The sequence below is a fragment of the Poecilia mexicana genome, unplaced genomic scaffold, assembly GCF_051168715.1.
Source record: "Poecilia mexicana isolate PSO_F unplaced genomic scaffold, ASM5116871v1 scaffold_17, whole genome shotgun sequence".
Lineage (NCBI taxonomy): Eukaryota > Metazoa > Chordata > Actinopteri > Cyprinodontiformes > Poeciliidae > Poecilia > Poecilia mexicana.
The window spans coordinates 4958339-4981508 of NW_028263386.1; the positions used below are offsets into that span (position 1 = coordinate 4958339).

The window sequence follows — 23170 nt, forward strand, 5'->3', positions numbered from 1 at the left end:
ATGGAAAACCCTTTTTAAATTTTGGATTTACACAGATTTAAACTTATATTTCCAACAAAAAACTGACTTTGTTATTTAATTAAAATTATTGTATGCTTAGTTTATTGTTGAGCAGTAAAAAACTTAAGATAAAACAATAAAAACTATAGTTTCTTGGCCTGCTAATTCTTTTTACTTGGTCCATGTGACAAAAAGTTTGGACAGCCCTGGCTTAAGTTGTGGAATAAATTTGGCAGCTGGTGTAAGAAACTAAAATATGCATTAAGGGAATTAAAATATGCACCTGGAAATTGGAGAAGAGTAAAACATTAATGAATATTTTGTGAAATCCCTTTAAACCCAAACACATGAATCTGGAAATCATCTTTACATGTTGCCACCAGGGGGCAGCACTTCACATTTTCTCCCTAGTACTTCAATAAAAGATTGACAACTTCAACATTGAAAAGTAACAAAGTGAAAGCAGCAAAAACTTGTTGCCAAGACACAAATCCCACATTCCAGTTTCTGTAAAAATGCATATTACCACCTTGAAGTCAAACACTGTTGCCTGTTTGTATCAGAATATCCACAATTTTACAGTAAAGCAACAGAAACACAACACCAAACTGTTTGCTTTTGCCTTCGCCTTGAAGTTGAGCCACTTCTGGTAAAGAGTCCAGGAGGCTCTTGAGCCAAGCGACGAGTCCAGAGGGTCTTCAAGTCGTCTTCTTCACCTCCGACCCCGTAAAACAGCGGCAGCGCGTCGGGTCGGCAGAACTCCTGTTAGATAAAATACTCCTTTGGGTTCTGGGAGGACAGGTTCTGGGAGTCAGTCTGGTTGTTGAAAGGGAAGTCTGGACTGTCTTCCTGTTTGACTGTGTTCCCCTCCTGGTTTCGATACGTGTCCTTCCTCCGGTAGAGGTACCGCGCGGCGACGGCCAAGCCGGTCAGAACCACGAAGATGACGACCGCTATGACACCTGGAATTAGAATATCATGAAAATGTTTAATTCAATAAACAGTGTTTCTTTTATGGTAATCTGACTGATTGTGGGAGCAAATAAAAAAAGATGAAATACTGAATACAGTTTTTCCTTCCACTCAACCTTCCATTAACATACTGCCCTCTGAAAGTCTATCGTGACCTGGACTGTAAAACCAGCCCTCTTCCTGTATGAGCCTTAACATTACACATTAAAACAGTTTTTATTAGTCTAATATTTTCTGAGAAACTGAAACTTGTTTTTTATTAGCTGCAGGCTGTAATCATCAAAAGAAAAAGAAACACTTGAAATAAATGAGTCTGTGGGTTGAATCTATACAGGTTTAACTTACTGAATTGTTTCTCTATTCTAATTTATATGCAGAAACTCTGGCATAACAGAACCGCAGCACATTTCTTTTATGCACAGCTGATTGAATTGCTAATCTAAAAATCACTTTAAAAAGTTTTCCATCAGTTAAGATCAAACCTGAGCACTTTAGGGAAAACTAAGTAGAGCTTAATAGGTTGAAGCAGAATTTAAAATCAGTTTAATAATGCATTAAAAAATGGCCATGTATTGTGATAATGACAGAGTAAGCTTTCTCAGCAGATTTCTGTAGTTCGATTAGGTTTCCTGCCCTTTGTGTACAACAGGATTGAATGGACAGTTTTAAATGACTTCCACAGTTCCCACCTCGTAGAGTCTCCACTTTGAATCAATTAATGCTGGCAGAGAACCAAAGTTTAAATTGGTTTTAAATCGAGTCATGTCTTGCCCATCTCTCGCTCCAAACATTTTAAATGTCGCCTGAACAAACACATTAAAGCAAAGTTTTATAAAAGATGCTATGCCTGATTTGAAACTGATAGTGTGAGCAAAGGTAACAGTGCAGGGAGAGGCAGAAATGGTTTAGTACCTCCAATCAGAGCCGAGTCGGTCCTGATGGCATTGACTAAAGGTTGACCTGAGCCCACTGAGCCGGACCGGTCTACAGCGAAGAGTCAGGAGGAACAAATCAGAGCAAGAGACACGTTAGAAAGACCAAAATAAAAAGCCAGAAGTCATCACCGAATTGAGGAGGAAAATGAGAGAAGCAGAAATTATGTACAGACAGCAAAGCAAGAGAAATACTGAAGCATCCAGTTAGCTTTAAACACAGAACCCCCATGTTCCCCTTGAAAATGCATCACAACTGGAAATAGTTTTTATTCTCATTCTTTTAAGTTTAATAAAAGTATGATAAAAGTTTTTGTTCTCCTAAACTGCAAAAACATAAAATCTTACCAAATATTTTTGGTCTAGTTTCTAGTGCAAAATATCTTAGTACACTTGAAATTAGACAAAACTAATTTACAAGTAACTTTTCAGCAAAATATGGGAGCTTGTTTACAGTCAATAAATCCTTAATATCGACGAAAAAGTTCTGGTACTATTGGCAGATTATATCACTTCTACAGACATTTTTCCTTGTTATATGTGAAATAATCTGCCAATAGTAACACTACCCCACCTATCTTTGTGAAAAGTTACTTAACTTGTATTATGATATTTGCACTAGAAGCTAGACCAAAAATACTTGGTAAAGTTCTGTGTTGTTGCAGAATGTGAAAAGAGTAGAAAGAAAATCCAATCAACAAAACAAGTACTGAGGAAATATAGAAAAACAGAAGAAGAAAAAAATGAACCAGAACATAATTATGGCTAAAATGTTTCTCTGGAGAAATAAATGAAAATCTCATTTCATTGTTCTTGTAGGTGTTCTGTATTTGACCCTGAATAAAATACTTTATTTATTTCTTAAGTTTAAATGGTAGGACCAGACACACAATGACAGACCAACTGAGTAAAGCAGCACAAGTAAACACAAATCAAACTTCTATTAATAACAGAAACCTCAAAGTTTGATCCCTAACTCCGTGTTTTACCTGATATATGGTGAATGTTTTCAGCTGCGTAGGGATTGGCTGAGGCTGCAGAGCCACAGTTGGACCGAACCAAAGGTCCGGTGATGATGACGGGGCTGGTGTCTGGGTGGAGCAGAGCAGCTTTCAGAGGATTGATGGAGTTGAACTGAACTACTGACAGGCAGCCGGTGAAACCCAGAGAGGCCAGCCGTGCCAGATGAGGGTCCAAATCGCCAGACTCTGCAAAAGAAAGTAAAAAATATACATTATTCTGGACATCTGTGCAAAACAGGTAGCAAATGGTGCAAAGTCATACAATATTGCAACACTGATATCTAAATTAGCATGCACATTTCTGTCTATTGTATGTCTTTACATTTTAACAATACCAGTTAAAATGTATTGTTCCACTGACAAATTATTCAGCAGAGACTGCTGTGAATACTAAGGATAGTTAGCCACCGCTGACTCTGAGCCGTTTCTCCACCTTTACACATTTAGCAGCGCATTCACAAGCATGATTGAAGCGTTAAGACCCTCCTCCTGGCTCTGATCAGTTGTTTTTAACTGGCGGCAGTAAATTTCTTCAGCACAGGGAGGAAGGAAGTGGAGGAGATAATTTTTTTCACATATTATCTGTCTCATATTACACTGTCACAATATGGTGACAGTTTTAGTAAATTTGTAGAAAAAACATGTTTTATTAAAGTTGCATGCTACTGTTATGAAGTATTTCTATTCTTGAGTAAATTTTCTGGATTTTCTACCCACAGTTATACCCCAGAAGTATTTTTAAAAAAAACAAAAAAGTTACTCAAGTAAATGTAATTGAGTAAATGTAACTAGTTAGTACCAACTCTGCTCCTGGAAGCATAAACGAGATAATCACCAAATGCTGACAGACCTTTAATTCATCATTGGCCTTCAATTCTTCCAGTTTCCACCTGTATTCATCATACAATGGGACAAATCTTCCCTCTCTGCCTTTATCTGTTAATTTCACCGACTCCTTCCTCTCCATCACTCATCTGAACTCCTCACTGCAGCGTAAACAGCAGCTGCTAAAGCCGACACAAACAGCTGCATCAGATGACTGAGAGCTGACTGTTACCTGAACACATCTGCATGTTGATGAGGAAACATTACAGCCGTCTCTCAGCTGTTGCTCTGCTCGCTACATCGCGTCTCCTCCAGCCTCCCTGTGTTCCTTCTGGCTCCATTAGTTAGCCTGATGGATGACGAGGCTGGGGGGAAGCGACGGGAAATCCACGTCGCCGCTGCTTTTTCTGATTCTGATCAGAGTCTCTGCCGCTGTTGGTTTGACAGAGTGGACAGCAGGTTGTACGTCGACATGGCAGGTTGAAACGCGCCGCGCTCGTTCAGCTGACAACAAACCTGAGCTTTACACCAGACTGCAATAAAATGAGGATTTATTAAGTTACCTTAAATAGAGCTGTTGTAAATTTAATTAAAAATGTACATCTTAGGGTGTTTTAAAGGATGTGCCACATCGTTGCCACATTTCAACGATGTGGCAGTACTAGTTCCTCTGGCAGATTGTTTAATTTAAAGCAAGACATTTTTCCCATGTTAGAAGTGAAACAATCTGCCAGTAGAATTAGTACATTTTAATCAATATTAAGGAATTATTTTCTCACAACAAGCTCTTTTACCTTGCTCAAAACATACTTGTTAGTTTTGTCTTATTTCAACTGTACTAAGATATTTGTACTAGAAATTACACCAAAATGTAACTATACAAAATGCAAGTAGTTAATATTACCCAACTCTGCAAAAACAACCGTTCATACACTCAAACCTAAAAGCAATCAGAGCAACCAGTTAACCTAACCGTTTTGTTTTTGGACTGTGGGACGAAGTCAGAGTACTCAGAGAAAACCCACATATTCATGGGGACTAAAAGCAAAAACCCACAACTTTCTTGCTACAAGGCAACAGTGCTAAGAACGACACAACCATGCAGCCTACTCGGTCTTTTCTCAATCTGTCCTGCAAGAAAAAACAATCCTAATTTCACATTCAACTCAGACAAACTAGTGAAATGTATAATTCTCCAACTATAATGACAGTCTCTTCAGATAAAGCTAAAATAAATGGGCGACACCCTTTAAAGCGACAGTCTGGCTGAAGGCTGCGGCCTCTCAGCCCCTCATGTTATTTGCAACTTATATTTCAGACGCTCTTTGAAGGAGCCGCTTAAAGGAAACATGAATAAATCATGACGTGGTCCCTATTACTCTTGTCACCCTGAGCCTTTTACAATTCCCTGTCTACGAATGCACATTTAGGTGGATAAATCATAGCAAAGACACCACACATTCCCGACTCTTTCCAATAATGCAAAGAAATAAACACTTATGCACATGTGAGAAGTACAAAAATCCAAATTCTCTAAATACATTGCCCAGAGGCTAGACACGATGCTTTCTATTTTTTTATTTTGCGAGGGCAAGAAGTGCAAAACAGAGTGGCATAAAGATTTTACCAGCATCTAAAACGATCCCCAAGCTTTTAAAAGTCCATTATGAAATACATTACAGCATTTTGCTAAACCTGGAAGGTGTGGCGATGTTTCAGCTGAAGCTAACACATGGATTGTTGCTTTTAAAAAGCATTTAAACAGCATTCATCAAAAACTTGTTTACTCAGTGATCCAACAGAGCCGATGCATTTTCGGCATGTGGAAATGGGCGACAACCTCACATTTTTACTTCCTGCGTCACGATTTCCATTCAGCTTGGCACCAATATGGTGCAACAAACTGCAGAAATACAAAATTTTCACCAAATATTTGGTATTTGAGTCCATCTGAAAAAAGACAAAACTAACTTATAAGTAACTTTTCAGGAAGATATGATGTTGTTTTAAGTCAGTATTGATGAAAAAGTACTAGTTATAAGTAAAATAATCTGCCAGTGGAACAATAATGTAAATTAATGAATTTAAAATGTTTAGCTTATGGTATGTTTCAGCAATATTAAGGAATGTTTTACTTAAAATAAACTAATGTTTTGCTGAAAAGTTACTTGCAAGTTATTTTTATCTAATTTTAAACGTACTAAGATATTTGTACTAGAAATTAACAACAAATACTTAGTAAGATTTTGTGTTTTTTCAGTGCACAGAATAGAAGTGCCATGTTTCCACAATGCAGCATGTAAGTGGTAAAAATGGGGGTAAAATCAGACTCATCTGCTGCCAGTTTCACAACGACTAAAATCTATAGAAACACAATCTTTTATTAATATGGAATGCATCAATTTTCACCCTAAACTGCAGGGACTTAAGCATTCCTGTTTTCATTATGAATGCATTTTAAATTGTTTATTTAACCTCAGACATAAATTCTGGTTTTTCTCTTATATTGGATAAACTCTACTGGCTAAGACTTTTTGCTACCATCACACAGTCTCTCTTTTAGCCATGTGCATCGTTCTGCAGCGTGGGGAGTTGAGGTCTGGAAATAGTTTGCAAGAACAAAGAGAATTGATCTTTTACTTTAAGACTAAAAATCTTTCTGGCCAAGGCAATGCATTGTGAAGAACTCCCAGAAAGTCCTCATCGGTCCAGCGCAGTAACCAGGTCCATTTTAAATTATGACAAGTCATCAAATATTTGCTAGACATGACACAAAGAAAAGCTTTGTACAGAGCAGAGCTGCCAGAACAGAAAGGCGTCCTTTTGTTTCTCCAGGCATCTGGGAACGTTTTCTTGTTCTTTCATAGAATGAGTCGGCTTTCACTGAAGATTAATTATTTAAAATTCACCCATCTCTGTTAAATATGTTTATTTTCATTCTTCTTTTGAGCTAATTTTCACCTATAAAAGTGGTTTTCAGCTTCATTGAGCAAACGCAGAAAGGTTTTTGAGGGTTTTAGAGTATTGGAAAATTGTCAAAAAGTGTAAGTCATGAAAAGGACCCAAGTGCAGAAGGTACATTGTCCAAATGAGCTGCTGTATACTACAATGGAGAAATAGGGCCGTACTAAGAAAAAAAAACAGAATAAAGTCATAAAAATATGAGAACAAAATCAAAATTATATGAGAATAAAGTTGTAACCATACCAGAAAAGTCATAACATTAACAGAATAAAGTTGTAATGTTACGTATGCTTGTATTATTTCTTTATTCTTCTAATTTTGACTTTATTCTCGTAGTTTTATTACTTTATTCTCAGAGTTTATTTTATTTTATGAGTGTGGTCCTAATACTCAATCACTGTTTACAAACTGGAGTGGTGCAAAAAAAAAAGTTTCTCCATTGCAGTTTTGCAAAATCCACAAACCTCTTATAGCGCAAAAACTTGCAATGGAAAAAAACATACATTTATTTTAACATTTCTGTGTTTCCATTAAGGAAATTTATCATTGTAACTCCAGTTTGTGCAATTTTAAGGTAAACACAGAGCTGAACTGGGACTCAGAGAAATTATAAACCAGGTGAAAACTAACAAACTACTCAAAGAAAACTAAATCCTATGCAGAAGTAACTAATAAATAAACTAACAAAATAATGAACTAACATGGCAAGCTCTAAGAAAATTTAAAAAAACGACAAAGAATCAGCAAAAATTTTACTTTCTTTCATTCTTACTGGATTTTTGTTCACTGTTGTAAAAACATCTGAACAAAAAAGGAAGAACTGAGTCAAGAAGAAAGAAATGTTCTCTATAAATCATGTTTAGATGGCTTTTCTGCCACAGAATGACTTGACACACTCCCTCCTCACACTCTCCAGTGACTCCAGCATGGAGTTTATGACACGCTGTTGCCGGGTAGATAAGCTTGTTGCTTCGTGACCAGAGTGTTAAACGGTTCCAAGGACTGGCCCCCAGGTGAGAGAGGAGTTTTATGTGACCCTGTCTTGTAATGTATATGTTATGTTTTTAGTTTTAATAAATGAAAAAATCCTGTGTTTTGTATAAACATGTATGTATTTGTTTGGTCAAGGATTGTACACACAGTCTAGGACTTCAGGAAATCTGGTCGTGGAGCAGAAGTTAAATTATCTGCACAATCTGCACTGCAAAAATATTACCAAGTATCTTCAGTCTAACATCTAGTGCAAATATCTTTGTTCACTTGAAATAGGACAAAACTAACTTACAGGTTACTTTCAGGAAGATATGGATGCTTGTTTTAAGTCAATAATTCATTAATATTGATAAATAAAGTTGCATTGGAAGGAAGCACTTGAAACATTTTTCCCACGTTCTGCCAGTGGAAGTAGAACTTTTTCATCAATATTTAAGAATTATTGACTTAAAGCTCCTATATCTTGCTGAAACATTACTTATAGGTTATTTTTATATATTTTAAGTGTGATAAGATATTTGCACTAAAAACTAAGCAAAAATACTTGATAATATTTTGTTTTTACATTGTAGGCATGTCTGCTTGGTAATCAGGTCAGGAAACAGGTACTTTTTTATTATAGTATTATAATCTTGACTCAAACCATTTATAGTCCTTCCTGTACTTTAGTACTTCACATATGTCCTGGTCTGGTCGCCTTCCCCACCTGCTCTGAACCCATAATGCAGCAGATGTGAGACATTTTGCTCTGAAGGCAACAACTTCCTTATCATCCCAGACCTGAGAGTTATCTAATAATATGGAGCAGAAATGTACTTTTTAAAGACTCTAAAAGTTCTGAGCTCTAACTCTGCTGTAACTTTTGGAAAAGCACAACATATTTGACCGTTTTCATTTCCATGGCACCAGGTGGTTTCTTCAAAGACTCGTTGTTAGGGGCTGGTTGTAGCGATAAGGATGGAAGTTGATTCTCAACAAAAATTTCTTCAGAACAAAAAGAAATTTCTGAGCAACTATTTTTTTTAATCAAACTGCAAGAAATTATTCAATACTGTTGATTTTTAACCATGAGAGAAAATATAATATAAAAGAAATCAGCACCAGCTGTTCTCAAGTCGACTTTTAGCATTTTTTGTGTGCAGTAACAATGCATTTAGTCCAGCTTTTTCCTTTTATTCTTGTGAAAGTGGACCTGCTGAGTGTTGGAGGAGAGCGAACAAGTCTGAGTGCTTTAAAGCCAAAAATATCTACTTTCTGCTCTCACTGCCTCCTCACTTACCATGCACTTTGCCCAACACCAGCGACTTGATGGCATTAAACTCTCCGTCAGACGTGAGGTTGAAGTCTTCTCTGGCATTTTGATCAACCTAATGGAAAACAAAAAGAGATTTGAATTTAGTTTTTATGTGTATTTTTCATAAACCTTTCTGTATGTGCACACTGCAAAAACACAAAATCTTGTTTTTGATCTTGTTTTGGTGCTACAAAACTCTGCTTATTTCAGGTTTACCAAGATATTTCCACTGGAAACTCAAAAAAAAAAAAAAAAAAAACAACTTAGTAAGATTTTGTGTTTTTGCTGTGCAGTTTAATAGCCTCAACTCAACAAAACTAAATTTATAATTAATAATCATTCCAGAAGTTTCCTGGGAAAATTATCTTGAGAAAATGCTTCTAAAGAGTTTCATGCTAAGTTAAAAAATGAGGGATAATTTTATTTTCCCCGTTTTAACTAAGTGGAAATCAAACATTCATAATTTTCCAGCATGACGTGTAAATAAACATTTAATTAGGTTATCAAAGTTTGAAAGTTTTTTAACTGAAAATTTGCTTATTCTGAGACTGCTAAGAAATTTTACTGAATTTTTTTTGGTTTCTTTAACTTGGCTTGAAATTTTAAGATTCTCAGCTGTAAAAAGATCCATAAGAAGTTTTTAAAATCAACTTTCAGATGTGATGTGAAGCACAGAAAGCATTGTACTTTGATTTTATGAATTCCCAGCCACACCTGCATTGTAAGAGCTGTCAGAAAATGAAAAGTGTATTTCAGGTGAAGCCATTACTGTCGAGGCTAGTGAGACTTTTTGATCTGTGCTTCTTCAAAATGACCCATGAGACTTTTAACAACCATTAAGACACACATCTAAATACCAACATGACATGTTTAGAGTCAGGACAAAGCCTGTTTGTTTCTACCAACACAAACTTTAAAATAGGAACTTTTATATACCGTATTTTCCGCACTATAAGGCGCACCGGATTATAAGGCGCACCTTCAATGAATGGCCTATTTTAGGACTTTTTTCATACATTAGGCGCACCGCATTATAAGGCGCATAGAATAGACGCTTCATACTCTATTATTACACATCCACATTAATAAAGAAATGGTCCCCGAGTACTTTATATAGTAGGCTGGCCCAGCCGTTGTTTCACTCACGGTGTTGGTGTTGCGATATTATGCCCAACTGCTTTCTGGGTAACACAGACCAACCGACACGCTGCCGCTGCAGTCTCTGTCTCTCTTCCCCTGCCCCTCCCCCCCTTTAAATGTATTATCAAACTTTATTAACAAACCAGTGTTCTGACAACTATCCCAGCATGCACCGCGCACTTCTTCTTCTACGGGGGAAAAAGAAGTTGGCGGCTGCTTACCGTAGTGGACCAACTACGTAAGCAGCCTACTGCATGTCTGTGTAAACATGACGTCTTTCATTTCGATCTGAGTTAATTAGCGTAGCATTTCTGCCGGATTTTCACAACATATCAGCCACGACAATGGACAGGGGAACCAACAAGTTCATGTCATCTTTTTTGGACGACATCAAGGTGTTTGAGCCACTGGATGCCTCCAACATTGTGCGCGTCACAGCTAAAAGCTACCGATAGATGAGGAAAACAGCAGATCCTCACACCCTCAGCATAAATATAGCTGTGGACAAGATCACTGATGCCTATTGTTCTTGCAAGGCTGGGTAAGTCGGCATTCATGGTTTTGAATGTACATTAGCATATGTTTACTACTGTAGCTTGTGTTTGTGAGACGGTCACGCACGTGGTAGCTGCACTGTGACCTAAAATGGGCATTAGCCAATGAAACGCGGCCCCTGTGGTGAGGTCCGTTGCTGGACCTGTTGTGGCTCAATATTGGTCCATATATAAGGCGCACTGGATTATAAGGCGCACTGTCGGCTTTTGAGGAAATTGAAGGTTTTTAGGTGCGTCTTATAGTGCGGAAAATACGGTACTCTAATTGAGCTTTTTGTTAACAAAAAAGCAGATTGGTCTGGACTAAAACAAAGGATCAATGTCTGAGAAAGCACCCAATGCCCACTGTTGAGTATGGTGATGGAGGCGTGATGCTGTGGGCCTGTTTCTTCTGGACCTACTGTTTTGTTTTGTTTTTTCACACTACGCTATCTGTCATAACTTCTCATGTGAAATGGCTTCATCTTTGTAGATAAAATTCTGTGCTAAATTCTTTAATATCAAATCATCAGACAGTAAGTCTTGAAACTCACTTCTGATTCTTTGCTGAAATGCTTTTTTATTTTTTCATGGTGGTTCATACTAACAATTAAATGGAACATTTTAAAGTGCAGTTTTTCTTTTCATGTGCTTGTTTTTTATTTTATTTTGTTGTCTTTGCTTTTCTTCTAATTCATGCAAAGCACTTTGAACTGCTTGTTGCTGAAAAAGTGCTATATAAATAAAACTTCTTCATAATAATAATAATTAATGAAACACTGACCAACATCTTCATATGAAATGATGTCACTTGACGAAACGTAATATCTCAATTATTGACCGTCTTCTATGACTTTGTATGTTTGTGTTTTTATCATGTAAAGCACTTTGAACTGCCGGATGCTGAAATGTGTGATACAAATAAACGTGATTGATTGATTAACTCATGCAGTAAATGTGTTAAATCCTGTTTAAAGTTTAACTAGATTATTACAAGCAAGGCCTCTTATAGCCAGTTGAACAAAGCTTGTTTTACTTTACCGTTACCGGATTTATTTGACCACCTCCATGTTTCCTGGTTCATTTATACTTAGCAGTCTGAACATGAAGCGCTCCTTACGTTGAGGCCAGGACTTTATTTTCCGCTCCCTGTCAGTCTGATGTACTGCTTTCCAGCCGTAATGAAACACCGTCTGTAAAACCCAAAAGAATCGCGAATAAAGGGAGCCCCGATAAGAGCCAGAACCCGGCGATCCGACATTCTGCTGGAGCGATTTCGCCTTTACTGGGTCATTTTTCATGAGGTCAGGGCGGTGGAGATGATTATGTCCACTTGAGAGACTGCTGGCCATCAGGAAATGGCTGCATGAAACCCCGCCCTGCTTCCTCAGAGCGCGTTGATAACAAAGCAGTGATTCATGATGATGGAAGCAGACACAACGAAGCGCACTTCATATTTCACTGCAGCCTCACACGCGGCGAATCAGGATGAGGTCACCTTGTATTTTATCTCACATTGTTTATAATTAAAGAGACATTCCGGCTACTGACTCCTGGTTGTAAGTGCCGTCCTCATACATCAAACCCGGCTGCTGCGAACAAGCTGGGAGAGTTGTTGGATCCAGATAAGATTACCGTGCTTCATATTTCATTTGAAGTGTAATTTAATTAGTTGGTTGATGTATTTTGTTCCCTTAAGGCCTGCAGTCATAACATAAAACGATCCTACGCTGGTTTTGGGGATTGCTAAGAAGGACTTCAGTCCAGGATGGCAGGTTGCTTTTTAGCAGCTCAGACAGCAACGTCATGTCACTACGCTGCAAAAACACAAAATATTACCAAGTATTTTTGTCTAGTTTCTAGAGAAAGTATCTGAATATACTTGAATTAAGTTAAAGCAAAACATTTTCCCCACTTGTAGATGAAATAATCTGCCAATGAAACAAATAAATATCAATATCAAGGATTTACTGACCATAAACAGACTCCTGTATCTTGCTGAAAATTTACTTACAAGTTAGTTTTGTCTCGTTTCAAATGTATTAAGATATTTGCACAACAAACTAGACAAAAATACTTTGTAAGATTTTGTGTTTCAGCAGGATTTAGGTGCTTGATTTAAGTAAATAATTTCTTTATATTGATGAATATTGATATTGATGAAAACTACGGAAGCGCATTGCTATCACGCAGGGGGAAAAAAATCGTGACGTGAAAGATAATTAAATTCAAGGCTTTATTTATGATTTATTTTGGAGAGAGGAAGTCTTTTATTTTGAAGAATGCTTAACAGGATCTAGTTTCGTCTTTTGCCACTATCTAGCCTTCTGTTGATTTCGGTTGCTTGGTTACGAACAGCCGTTGCCGTATTTCAGCAATTGTACTGTTAAAAAAAAAAAAAATCTGAACAGAAAATGTTCAGCAAATACATCTGAGCCTCCGTTATAATCTCCCTTTAGCCATTTCCCAAATCAGAAGCTACAATCGGAAGCCAACTTGAGCTTCGATCCAGACAGTCAGGAACGCCGCTACAGCTAGAGGACCGGACTGACGTTTCCTTCGGTGCAGTCCCGTTCTGTTTAGGATCCTGCTCAGAGTACGCAGGCTATTAATGGTTTTAACCACAGTGCAAAGCAGCATCCGTATCTCTACATGTTGTAGACCAAACATGAAAGGAAACCTGACCAATTCATGTTAGCCACTGTACTAGCCTAGCATAATACCGCCACTTCCTGGACATAAAATTATCACGTTTAAACAAGATAAATATCACGTTTAAACAAGATAAATATCACGTTTAAACAAGATACGTATCACGTTTTAACAAGATACCATCACGTTTTAACAAGATACCATCACGTTTAAACAAGATACCATCACGTTTTAACAAGATACCATCACGTTTTAACAAGATACCATCACGTTTTAACAAGATACCATCACGTTTTAACAAGATACCATCACGTTTTAACAAGATACCATCACGTTTAAACAAGATACGTATCACGTCATAACGCGATAGCGCTTGATTTTTTTTCCCTGCGTGATAGCAATCCGCTTCAGTAGAAAACATACTTGTTCAAGAAAATAAATATTTTGTCGTGATTATACAGCGACCAGATGTCTGCATTAAGCACAAGAGATACAAAAAGTCATATGGAGAAGAAAGAAATCCATAGAAATCTTAACAGTATTTCATGTTTATTATGAAAAATAAACACCAACATAAATTTAGATCGCTATTTTCTTTAAAGAAATGTCATTTCGTCTTGGAGAATGAAAAAAAAAAAATGTTTGTTTACCAAATCCTCTGTGCCTCCCACCGAACCACCCACACAATATATAATTTCAGCTATGAGTATTTTATTATTCTCCACTTTAAAAAACACACATCACTAATATCTTTGTGAGGTAAACATCTTATTTTGCATAATATAAAGGTCAGAAACATGCATTAATGATAAACTACCTCCTCTCTCTCACATGCATAGGCTTCATGTATAAAACATATTTTAATGTCTTACGTTTTAAAGAATTCTTTACAAAAGTTTTAATTTAACAATCTCTGATGTTGCAGGTATATTAAATGGTGTGTTTTCCTCTAGTCGCATTTGTGAAAGGTCAAAATGTGGATTTTCAATTTTTTCTCCAACAATAAAGTGAAACTCTTGTCTCGTTGCCATGGAGACCACATCATATATTTTCTCGTCTCGTCTGAATGCCTTATAGCACTCCAACTCCACACTAATGATGAAGCTGATAGCAACAATTAAGCCTGTGGTTCAGTTTGCTGGGTGAGACAGAAACGCACCGAGCTTCGACTGGTTTTATTCTGTATATTAAAAACAGATGCAAATTGTAATCATGCTCCATTTTTTTTTTTTTAATCAAACTTGACATTTTAAGACAACCTTTCAGTGGAGGGTTATTCACCAGAAAATGACAATAGTTTATCGGTGTGTGCAGATTATTAAAGAGATCAGAGCTACGGGGCAAAGCTGCCAGTAGCACTGGTTCTACTGGTAGGTTATTTCACCTTTAATTGGGAAAAATGTCTGGTTATAAGTGACCAACAGATTCCTTAATGTTCATGAACATTAAGGAATTATTGACTTAAAACAAACTACTATGTTTTGCTGAAAAGTTACTTGTAAGTTAGTTTTGTCTTATTTTAAGCATCATAGGACATTTGCATTAGAAACCAAACCAAAACTCCTCGGTAGGATGTTGTGTTTTTGCAGATTAAGCCTCTCCTGAGTGCACAGCTACCTGCACAGACACCGTGTGTGTCATTCTCCTGATGGTAATGCTGTGCAGCTGCCCATTGGCCAGGTTCCTTGCGCTGCTGCTCCTCAACACTTCAGCGTCTCGGTTGCCCTCCAGCTTGTATCTCACCTCCAGCTTATCTAAACACACAAAAAAAGTTTATTTTTTTCCTCCTCAATTTAAACTTGTTGGTGAAAATAGCCTCGTCTTTGTTCTTTAATCTCTTCACCTCTGTCTGGAGATGCCCTTTTCACCTCAGCAATGAATCAGAACGATGAGCATCTGAGGTAATAACGCTTTTCAGCTAAGAGGATTAGTTGTAAGTCCCCATTTATGAAATAACTCTACATCTAATTAATTTTTTATAATATTGAGAGAATTAGGAGTGAACTCAATGGAAGAATCATTTCTGGAGGCTTTAAGATTAGAAAGGATGAACTGCACCTTGTCCTTGTAATGCGCACATGTTTACTTTATTACAATTTTTATTATGATTAATCCCATTACAAACAGTTCAGGATTAAGATTTACTGAAGTTTTTCTTCACAGTTTAGAGAGAAGAAATCACTGTTTGTCACAGCGAAGGGAAAAAATGGAGGAAATGTTTTGTCCTGGATAAAAAATGGTTAAAAACGGTGCAGAGGAAGTGAAAGAAAGCGCTTAGGGATTTACATGGACACTTTCTATTAAAAGCCTTTACCTGGTGAATCCGCGGCCGGCGCAGAACCTTAATGCCCTGCTTCCTATTAGCTTTCTGAGCCATTAGGACCAGGGAAAGAATCTATTTAAAGCTAATCTAGGTGCAAAGTGCCAATTTTCCAAGACTCCTGGATGCTGAAAATGTAATTCTAAGTTCAAAGTTTTACTACTTCAACTCTTAAAAGGCACAACTTAATTATCCAACAAAGTTTGTGGCTGTTTTATTCAACATTTCCCTGATCTATCACCTATTAGCAGCAGAACAAAGTCCCATTTCTGCAGCACTGTTTACGACGTCTCTGATAAAAGCACAACATAACAGGTGGTGAAGCTGTACTGATGAAAACCAGCAGGGGTTAATGAGGTAAACCCAGATGGGGGGGAAGATCTGAAAGATTCCTGAGGAAATAACAAGGGTGCAGAAAGAGGGTAAGACATTAAAGGAGGAGATGAGGAAACTTGAGTGGGAGAAAAGGAGAGGAAGCTGAGAAATTCAGAAAATCAGCTGTTGGACGACGAGCATCTTATGATGAAAAGGATCCAAAGATTTACCCACTAAAATCAGATTTTATTTAGACATAAATATAACATCACAAAAACTAATTCCTACCAAGTAGTTTTGGTCTAGTTTTTAGTACAATGTATTCGAGTCTATTAGTACATTGAAATAAGACAAAAAAAACAGAAATACTTGTTCAATTGGCATTCACTTATAACATGAGGAAAATGTCCTGTTATGAGTGAAATACGGTAATCTGCCACTTCAACTAACACCTTTTCATCAATGTTAAGGAATTACTGACTTAAACAAGCTGCTATATTTTGCTGAAAAGTCACTATTAAGTTAGTTTAGTCTTTTTTCCAAGTGCACTGATTGCAGTTTTCTGGCTGATCGCAGATTACTGATTTTTAAAAAGCCTGATCTGCCGATTCTGATTTTGGCCTATATCAAGTTTTTTTTCTCTGAAATGTTGCTCAATATAGCAAGAAAGCCACTGAGTTGACAACAGTGGGGTATCAACTGCAAACATGCAGACATGACCTGGTGGGCCGGTCGGGTCAATCAAACCTCTCACTGCAGAGCAAAAGAGGACAGTGGACCATTTTTCAACCTTTGCTGAGGTAGATAAGATCGGCTTCACATGTAAGAATCGGCCGATAAATGTTCTCCCAAAATTAAAAAAACTGTTGCACCCTTACTACCAATTTGCAGAGGAAACTAGACCAAAACTCCTTGGTAACATTTAGTGTTTTTGCAGAGGAAGCTTTCTCACCATGTTTGTTGATGAGCACAGCCAGGAACTCTCTGTAGTAAGAGCTGACGTAAAGCAGCAGAGCCGGGCTCTGAGCCGTCCTGAAACCCATGGAGATGTTTTCTCCTCTCAGCGTCGTGTCGGAGTAGATGGAGGACGGCAGAGCGCTGCTGTTTCTGGTCAACTCGTACGGCTCCTTGAAGGTGTATCTGACCGACGTTCCAGGTTTGAAACTGGCTGACAGCTCTACAAGGGAAACAGATTATAATCCATCACTGTTGGCGAGAAGAAAATTGTCTTGAAACTCTGGCAGTGACTGAACCTGCTGAACCCAAACAGAGTTCACTGTGGCGGCACTTTTCTTCTGAAACAGGATTATGATTCACTAAACCTTTGATTTCATGTGGTATCCAAATGCTTTCAAATGAGTGTTAAGTGTTGCAAACACAGAAAAAGGTATTGTGGAAATATATAGAAGCTTAACCTTTAAAACACCCACACACTAAAGCTGAGAACAAAACCTGTCATGGTTTAAAAACATGAAACGCTGCTCAAGTTTTCCTCATGATTTATAACACACAACGTTTACTATCCTTTCAAACAACGTGGGAGAGCCCAGAAGTTGACTTCACACTTCTAATTAGGTTATTTGATGTAAACAGAGAAAGCTGTGGGTCACTTTTAAGAAAACATGTCAAATGTAGTGTTTCCTTGTGTGACATCATGGGAAAACCAGCCAAAATAACAAAACCAGTCAGTTTTATCCTTGGTTCCAACTTCCAGGAAGCTCAATTATTTCTTCACATTTAATTTTAACAAAAACAAACAGATGTAGTTTCAAAAAATATGCTAACATGAAACTTTCTTATCCACAGCAAGTGCAAAGGAAATGAAAGATGCCTTCTGTGCTGGAGACATTTTACAGGAACGTAACAAGCTACAAATATTCACACAATTAATCTAAATGTTGATTCACAGATTAGTTTCTAATATTCTTTTGATTTTCTGTTGAATTGTACACAATGAATATCAGAAGACTCTTGGAAATGTTTTAATGTGATTAAGAGTTTATATTTTAACCAGAGTCTTGTGAGAGTTAGTGTGGCTGAAGTATTTCCTCCAATATGAGTATCTGAGTTGTTTTCAAACTCAATGTTCCTTATTGATCAACAAAAGTTAAAGCCTTCAGCTGTAATCAGAGCAGCTCAGGGCATCGAGAAGAGTTCAGATATCTGCATAAGATGTGAATAATTATCTAATAGATAAGATTTCTCCAGATTTATCCAGTTAACTAAATAAACAGATTTAAAAAAAATGTGTTTGAGCCCCTTTAAAGGCTTTAGTTTTCTAAAGAATTTAATAAAATGGTTGAGTTTTTCTGATTTGCGTTGCTTCAGGTTGCAGTGTGAACGTAGCCAAAATGTCCTGGTGCAAAATACTTTAAAATATAAAAAGCAGTAATTTAAAAAATTAAAAAATAAATAAAAATGTTGATTCACAGATTAACAAAACAAATAAAAAGACGCTGACTCAAATACAATAACCTCAGGACAAGCTTTAAAAATAATTTAAATTAAAACTGAATTTGTCACTTATGGCAACTAACTGGTGTTTTATTTGTTTTGGTTTTGTTCCAGTTAGAAAGCAGACCAATATGTGTTTATAGCTTCATGTTTTAGACATTTATTCCCAGTTTTATTTAACATGGTCTCACCTGTCTGGCAGAAGACTCCAGTGTAAGCCGACAGGCTGCAGTCGCAGTGGAAGCCAGTGGCTCTCTCCACACAGCGGCCCTGGTTCTGGCACAGCGAGCCGTAGCTGCTGCAGTGACCCGGGCAGCCGGGCCGAACGCCGGGCGTCATCTCTGCCCTCTCCTCCAGGTCCAGAGTAACACCGTTCAGCTGCAGAGCGCGGATGCAGCCTCTGAAACCCCTCTGCCTGGACGCCGTGCCTCCTGCAAACACCGGAGGAGAGAAGCCGGTGTAAGTGGCTCAGCCGTGTGAAATTGGAAAATAAGGACAAAAGCACATTCGAGCTACTTTTCCCGTCTGTCATCTTTGCTCAAGAGTCTCAATTATTGCTACCTGAGCTGAAAAGCCTGAATTTTTCTTCCCCTGTGGTTTTCTATTTATTCCACCTGACATTTACAACAAACCCACATGTCACATCAGCTCCTCCAGAAGCATCAAATTGTCAAATATAAACACAGAAATAGCAGCAGGCTGTAGGTGGAAAGGTGCATTCAAAGACAACACTAATCTGCTTTCGTTACGTCTGTCTATCGCATCTTTTCAGCTGCAGACGGGTTCATCAGGAGAATGGAAACCACCAAGAATTCATGCCTTCTGCTTTTTTACCAGTTCGACACATTTTCTACAACATTTCTGTTTCCCTCTAACAATTGTTTACATTTGTTTCAGAACCGACACAAATCATTAAGCACATTTTCAAACTTGACAAACTTCATGCTAACACTGACTGCATCTAAAGGCTCATATTTTTAAGTGGAAAATAACAGATTAATGGTCCTAACAATAATGAAAATGTTCTACTTTGCAGAACTTAATGAAAAATAGACTTATGATAAGAAAATAGGACAATAATGCTTTCAATTAGTGCAGTTTTGCCATTCACTGCAAAATCACAAAGCATTAAGGTGTTTTTGTCTCGTTTCTAGTCCAAAACACAAAACTAACTTACAAGTAACTTTTCTGCAAGATAAAAGAGCTTGTTTTAAATCTGTAATTCTTCATACCTGCAGATTATTTCATTTATAACATTGTGTCTTGTTATAAGTGAAATTATTTGTCTGTGATCTAGACCTTTTTCATTACCTTACATTTCATTATTTGTAAATTTATTTTATTTTATTTCAAGTGTACTAAAACATACTTGGTATGATTTTGTGTTTTGTTCTTGAAACAAAAATGATTATTTTTACTTTGTTGAAAAGGTTAAACTGCTATAGATGAGCTAGTAAGATAGCTTACATGAAAACAAACATTTAATTCACAAAAATGTATTTATATACAAGCTTCTTGCTGGTTACAACTGTAAACATTTAAGTGTTTAAAGTAAATATTTAAGCAACCAATGTTTTAAAAGCATGTTTCATTTACTTCTTTATTTGCTTTTCTGAAATAAGACCAATAAAAAGGTCAACTTTATCTGGAAAGGGGGAAGTTATGACAAATAGACATTAATAAAAACAGCAGTTTCCCCCAGTGTATTATAAGCCTGGCGGCCCACCATGCTTTACTAGCCTCGCCGCCAGGCTAAGCGTTGCTTGTTTGCGTTTCAAGGGGAAAAAAATTGCCTTTAAAAAAAAAAAAAGCCAGGCTGCAAGCGTCTCTGTTGCTCTGAGCATTTCACTAGCAGAGCAGATTTATCCTTAAGGATAGGTTTATAATAGATAGGTATGAGGGGCCGTTTAGGACAAAATTTACGTTTTGTCTCTCACACACTACCAAAAAGTCTCGCATACTCCAAAAAAGTAGCCTCGCATACTCAAAAAAATTACGTTTTGTCTCTCACACACTACCAGAAACTCTCGCATACTCCAAAAAAGTTGCCTCGCATACTCAAAAAAATTACGTTTCGTCTCTCACACACTACCAGAAACTCTCGCATACTCCAAAAAAGTTGCCTCGCATACTCAAAAAAATTACGTTTCGTCTCTCACACACTACCAAAAAGTCTCGCATACTCCAAAAAAGTAGCCTCGCATACTCAAAAAAATTACGTTTCGTCTCTCACACACTACCAGAAACTCTCGCACACTCCAAAAATTACGTTTTGTCTCTCACACACTACCAGAAACTCTCGCACACTCCAAAAATTACGTTTTGTCTCTCACACACTACCAGAAACTCTCGCACACTCCAAAAATTACGTTTTGTCTCTCACACACTACCAGAAACTCTCGCACACTCCAAAAAAATAGCCACGCACACTAAAAAAATACTAAAATGTCACACACACACAAACGTTAACTTTCTCGCACACATACACTAACAGCTCGCACATTCACAAACGTTAACTGTCTCGCACACATACACTAACAGCTCGCACATTCACAAACGTTAACTGTCTCGCTCACATACACTAACAGCTCGCACATTCACAAACGTTAACTGTCTCGCTCACATACACTGCTACCAGCTCGCACATTCACAAACGTTAACTGTCTCGCACACATACACTAACAGCTCGCACATTCACAAACGTTAACTTTCTCGCACACATACACTAACAGCTCGCACATTCACAAACGTTAACTTTCTCGCACACATACACTAACAGCTCGCACATTCACAAACGTTAACTGTCTCGCACACATACACTAACAGCTCGCACATTCACAAACGTTAACTGTCTCGCTCACATACACTGCTACCAGCTCGCACACACACACACACACAGACGTTTATCTCTCACATACACAAGACTAAAGTTGAACACACACACACAGTACTAAGACTCGTTTTTTGAATGTGTGAGAGCGAGACTTTTTTTGAATGTGTGAGAGCGAAACTCTTTTTGAATGTGTGAGAGCGAGACTTTTTTGAATGTGTGAGAGTTGTCACGGAAGAGGCGGGGCATAATTTTTGGATCAAACTGCGCATGCGTAGATCCTAAACCTTAAGTTTCGATTGTTGACTCACTGTATGTTCTATTACTTAGTATATTTGTGCTATATATATTTTAAATATATATAGAACGTTTAATTTTCTTGTAGATTAAATGTGCTATAGAAATAAATTAATTTGATTGATTGATTAAAAATAGCAAAATTGCTGTAGTACAATCTGTCCACTGGGTGCCAGCATTACAGGAATTATTAAGAGGTCTTGTGAGAAATTCTGTTCCCCCGTGAAAATCTGTTCCCCCTGTGACGGGAGCGCGCATTGCAGCCAGAGACGTGGATCCGGTGAATCTGACCATTTTCACGGCGCTTCTGATCGATTTCTCGGTAAAAACTACTCATATGATCATATCAATGTGTAACTTTCAGTTTAATCGGCAGCTATCAAAATAAAAATACATACATAAATAAACGAGGTCCGGTGTGGAGGTCTTTTTTCGCTGTTTTGTGTTATTTTGAAAGCGAAGAAAATCGATCTTTTTTCAGCTTTTGTCTCGTAAGCCTGACAAATAAAAGTCAGTCAACAAACACAGGTTCCCAACACATAGTGTGCATTTATAATTTTTCATTTCTGATGAAGGAGGAAGGAGATTAATATACCTGCAAGATCTTTTACTTTGTTTTCAAAATATTTGCACTATGTTTGACATTTGTCCTTAACATAGTTTAATATAAGGTAGCTATTGAAAGATAGTTTCAATATATTTATATATATTTAAAAACACAAATATACTAAGTAATACAACATACAGTGAGTCAAAAATGGAAAATTATAGTTTAGGATCTACGCATGCGCAGTTTGATCCAAAAATTATGCCCCGCCTCTTCCGTGACAACTCTCACACATTCAAAAAAGTCTCGCTCTCACACATTCAAAAAGAGTTTCGCTCTCACACATTCAAAAAAAGTCTCGCTCTCACACATTCAAAAAGTACTGTGTACTTAGTACTGTGTGTTCAACTTTAGTCTTGTGTATGTGAGAGATAAACGTCTGTGTGTGTGTGTGTGCGAGCTGTTAGTAGTGTATGTGTGCGAGACAGTTAACGTTTGTGAATGTGCGAGCTGGTAGCAGTGTATGTGTGCGAGACAGTTAACGTTTGTGAATGTGCGAGCTGTTAGTGTATGTGTGCGAGACAGTTAACGTTTGTGAATGTGCGAGCTGTTAGTGTATGTGTGCGAGACAGTTAACGTTTGTGAATGTGCGAGCTGTTAGTAGTGTATGTGTGCGAGACAGTTAACGTTTGTGAATGTGCGAGCTGGTAGCAGTGTATGTGTGCGAGACAGTTAACGTTTGTGAATGTGCGAGCTGTTAGTGTATGTGTGCGAGAAAGTTAACGTTTGTGAATGTGCGAGCTGTTAGTAGTGTATGTGTGCGAGAAAGTTAACGTTTGTGTGTGTGTGTGACATTTTAGTATTTTTTTTAGTGTGCGTGGCTATTTTTTTGGAGTGTGCGAGAGTTTCTGGTAGTGTGTGAGAGACGAAACGTAATTTTTTGGAGTATGCGAGGCTACTTTTTTTGAGTGTGCGAGAGTTTCTGGTAGTGTGTGAGAGACAAAACGTAATTTTTGGAGTGTGCGAGAGTTTCTGGTAGTGTGTGAGAGACGAAACGTAATTTTTTTGAGTATGCGAGGC

General features: G+C 37.5%; 1 protein-coding gene across 1 annotated transcript in view; it reads right to left on the reverse strand.

The window, feature by feature from the left end:
• The window catches only part of LOC106906405 (contactin-associated protein-like 4), a 72307-nt gene continuing 49137 nt past the window's right edge, over positions 1-23170 (reverse strand). Inside the window, exons 18-24 of the mRNA XM_088014783.1 lie at positions 18608-18847; positions 16915-17139; positions 14945-15081; positions 8988-9075; positions 2894-3112; positions 1885-1956; positions 1-962 (exon numbers count right to left, since the gene is read on the reverse strand). Coding sequence (XP_087870909.1) covers positions 766-962; positions 1885-1956; positions 2894-3112; positions 8988-9075; positions 14945-15081; positions 16915-17139; positions 18608-18847 — 1178 coding nt within the window. The 3' untranslated portion in view covers positions 1-765. The remainder of the gene's footprint in view (positions 963-1884; positions 1957-2893; positions 3113-8987; positions 9076-14944; positions 15082-16914; positions 17140-18607; positions 18848-23170) is intronic.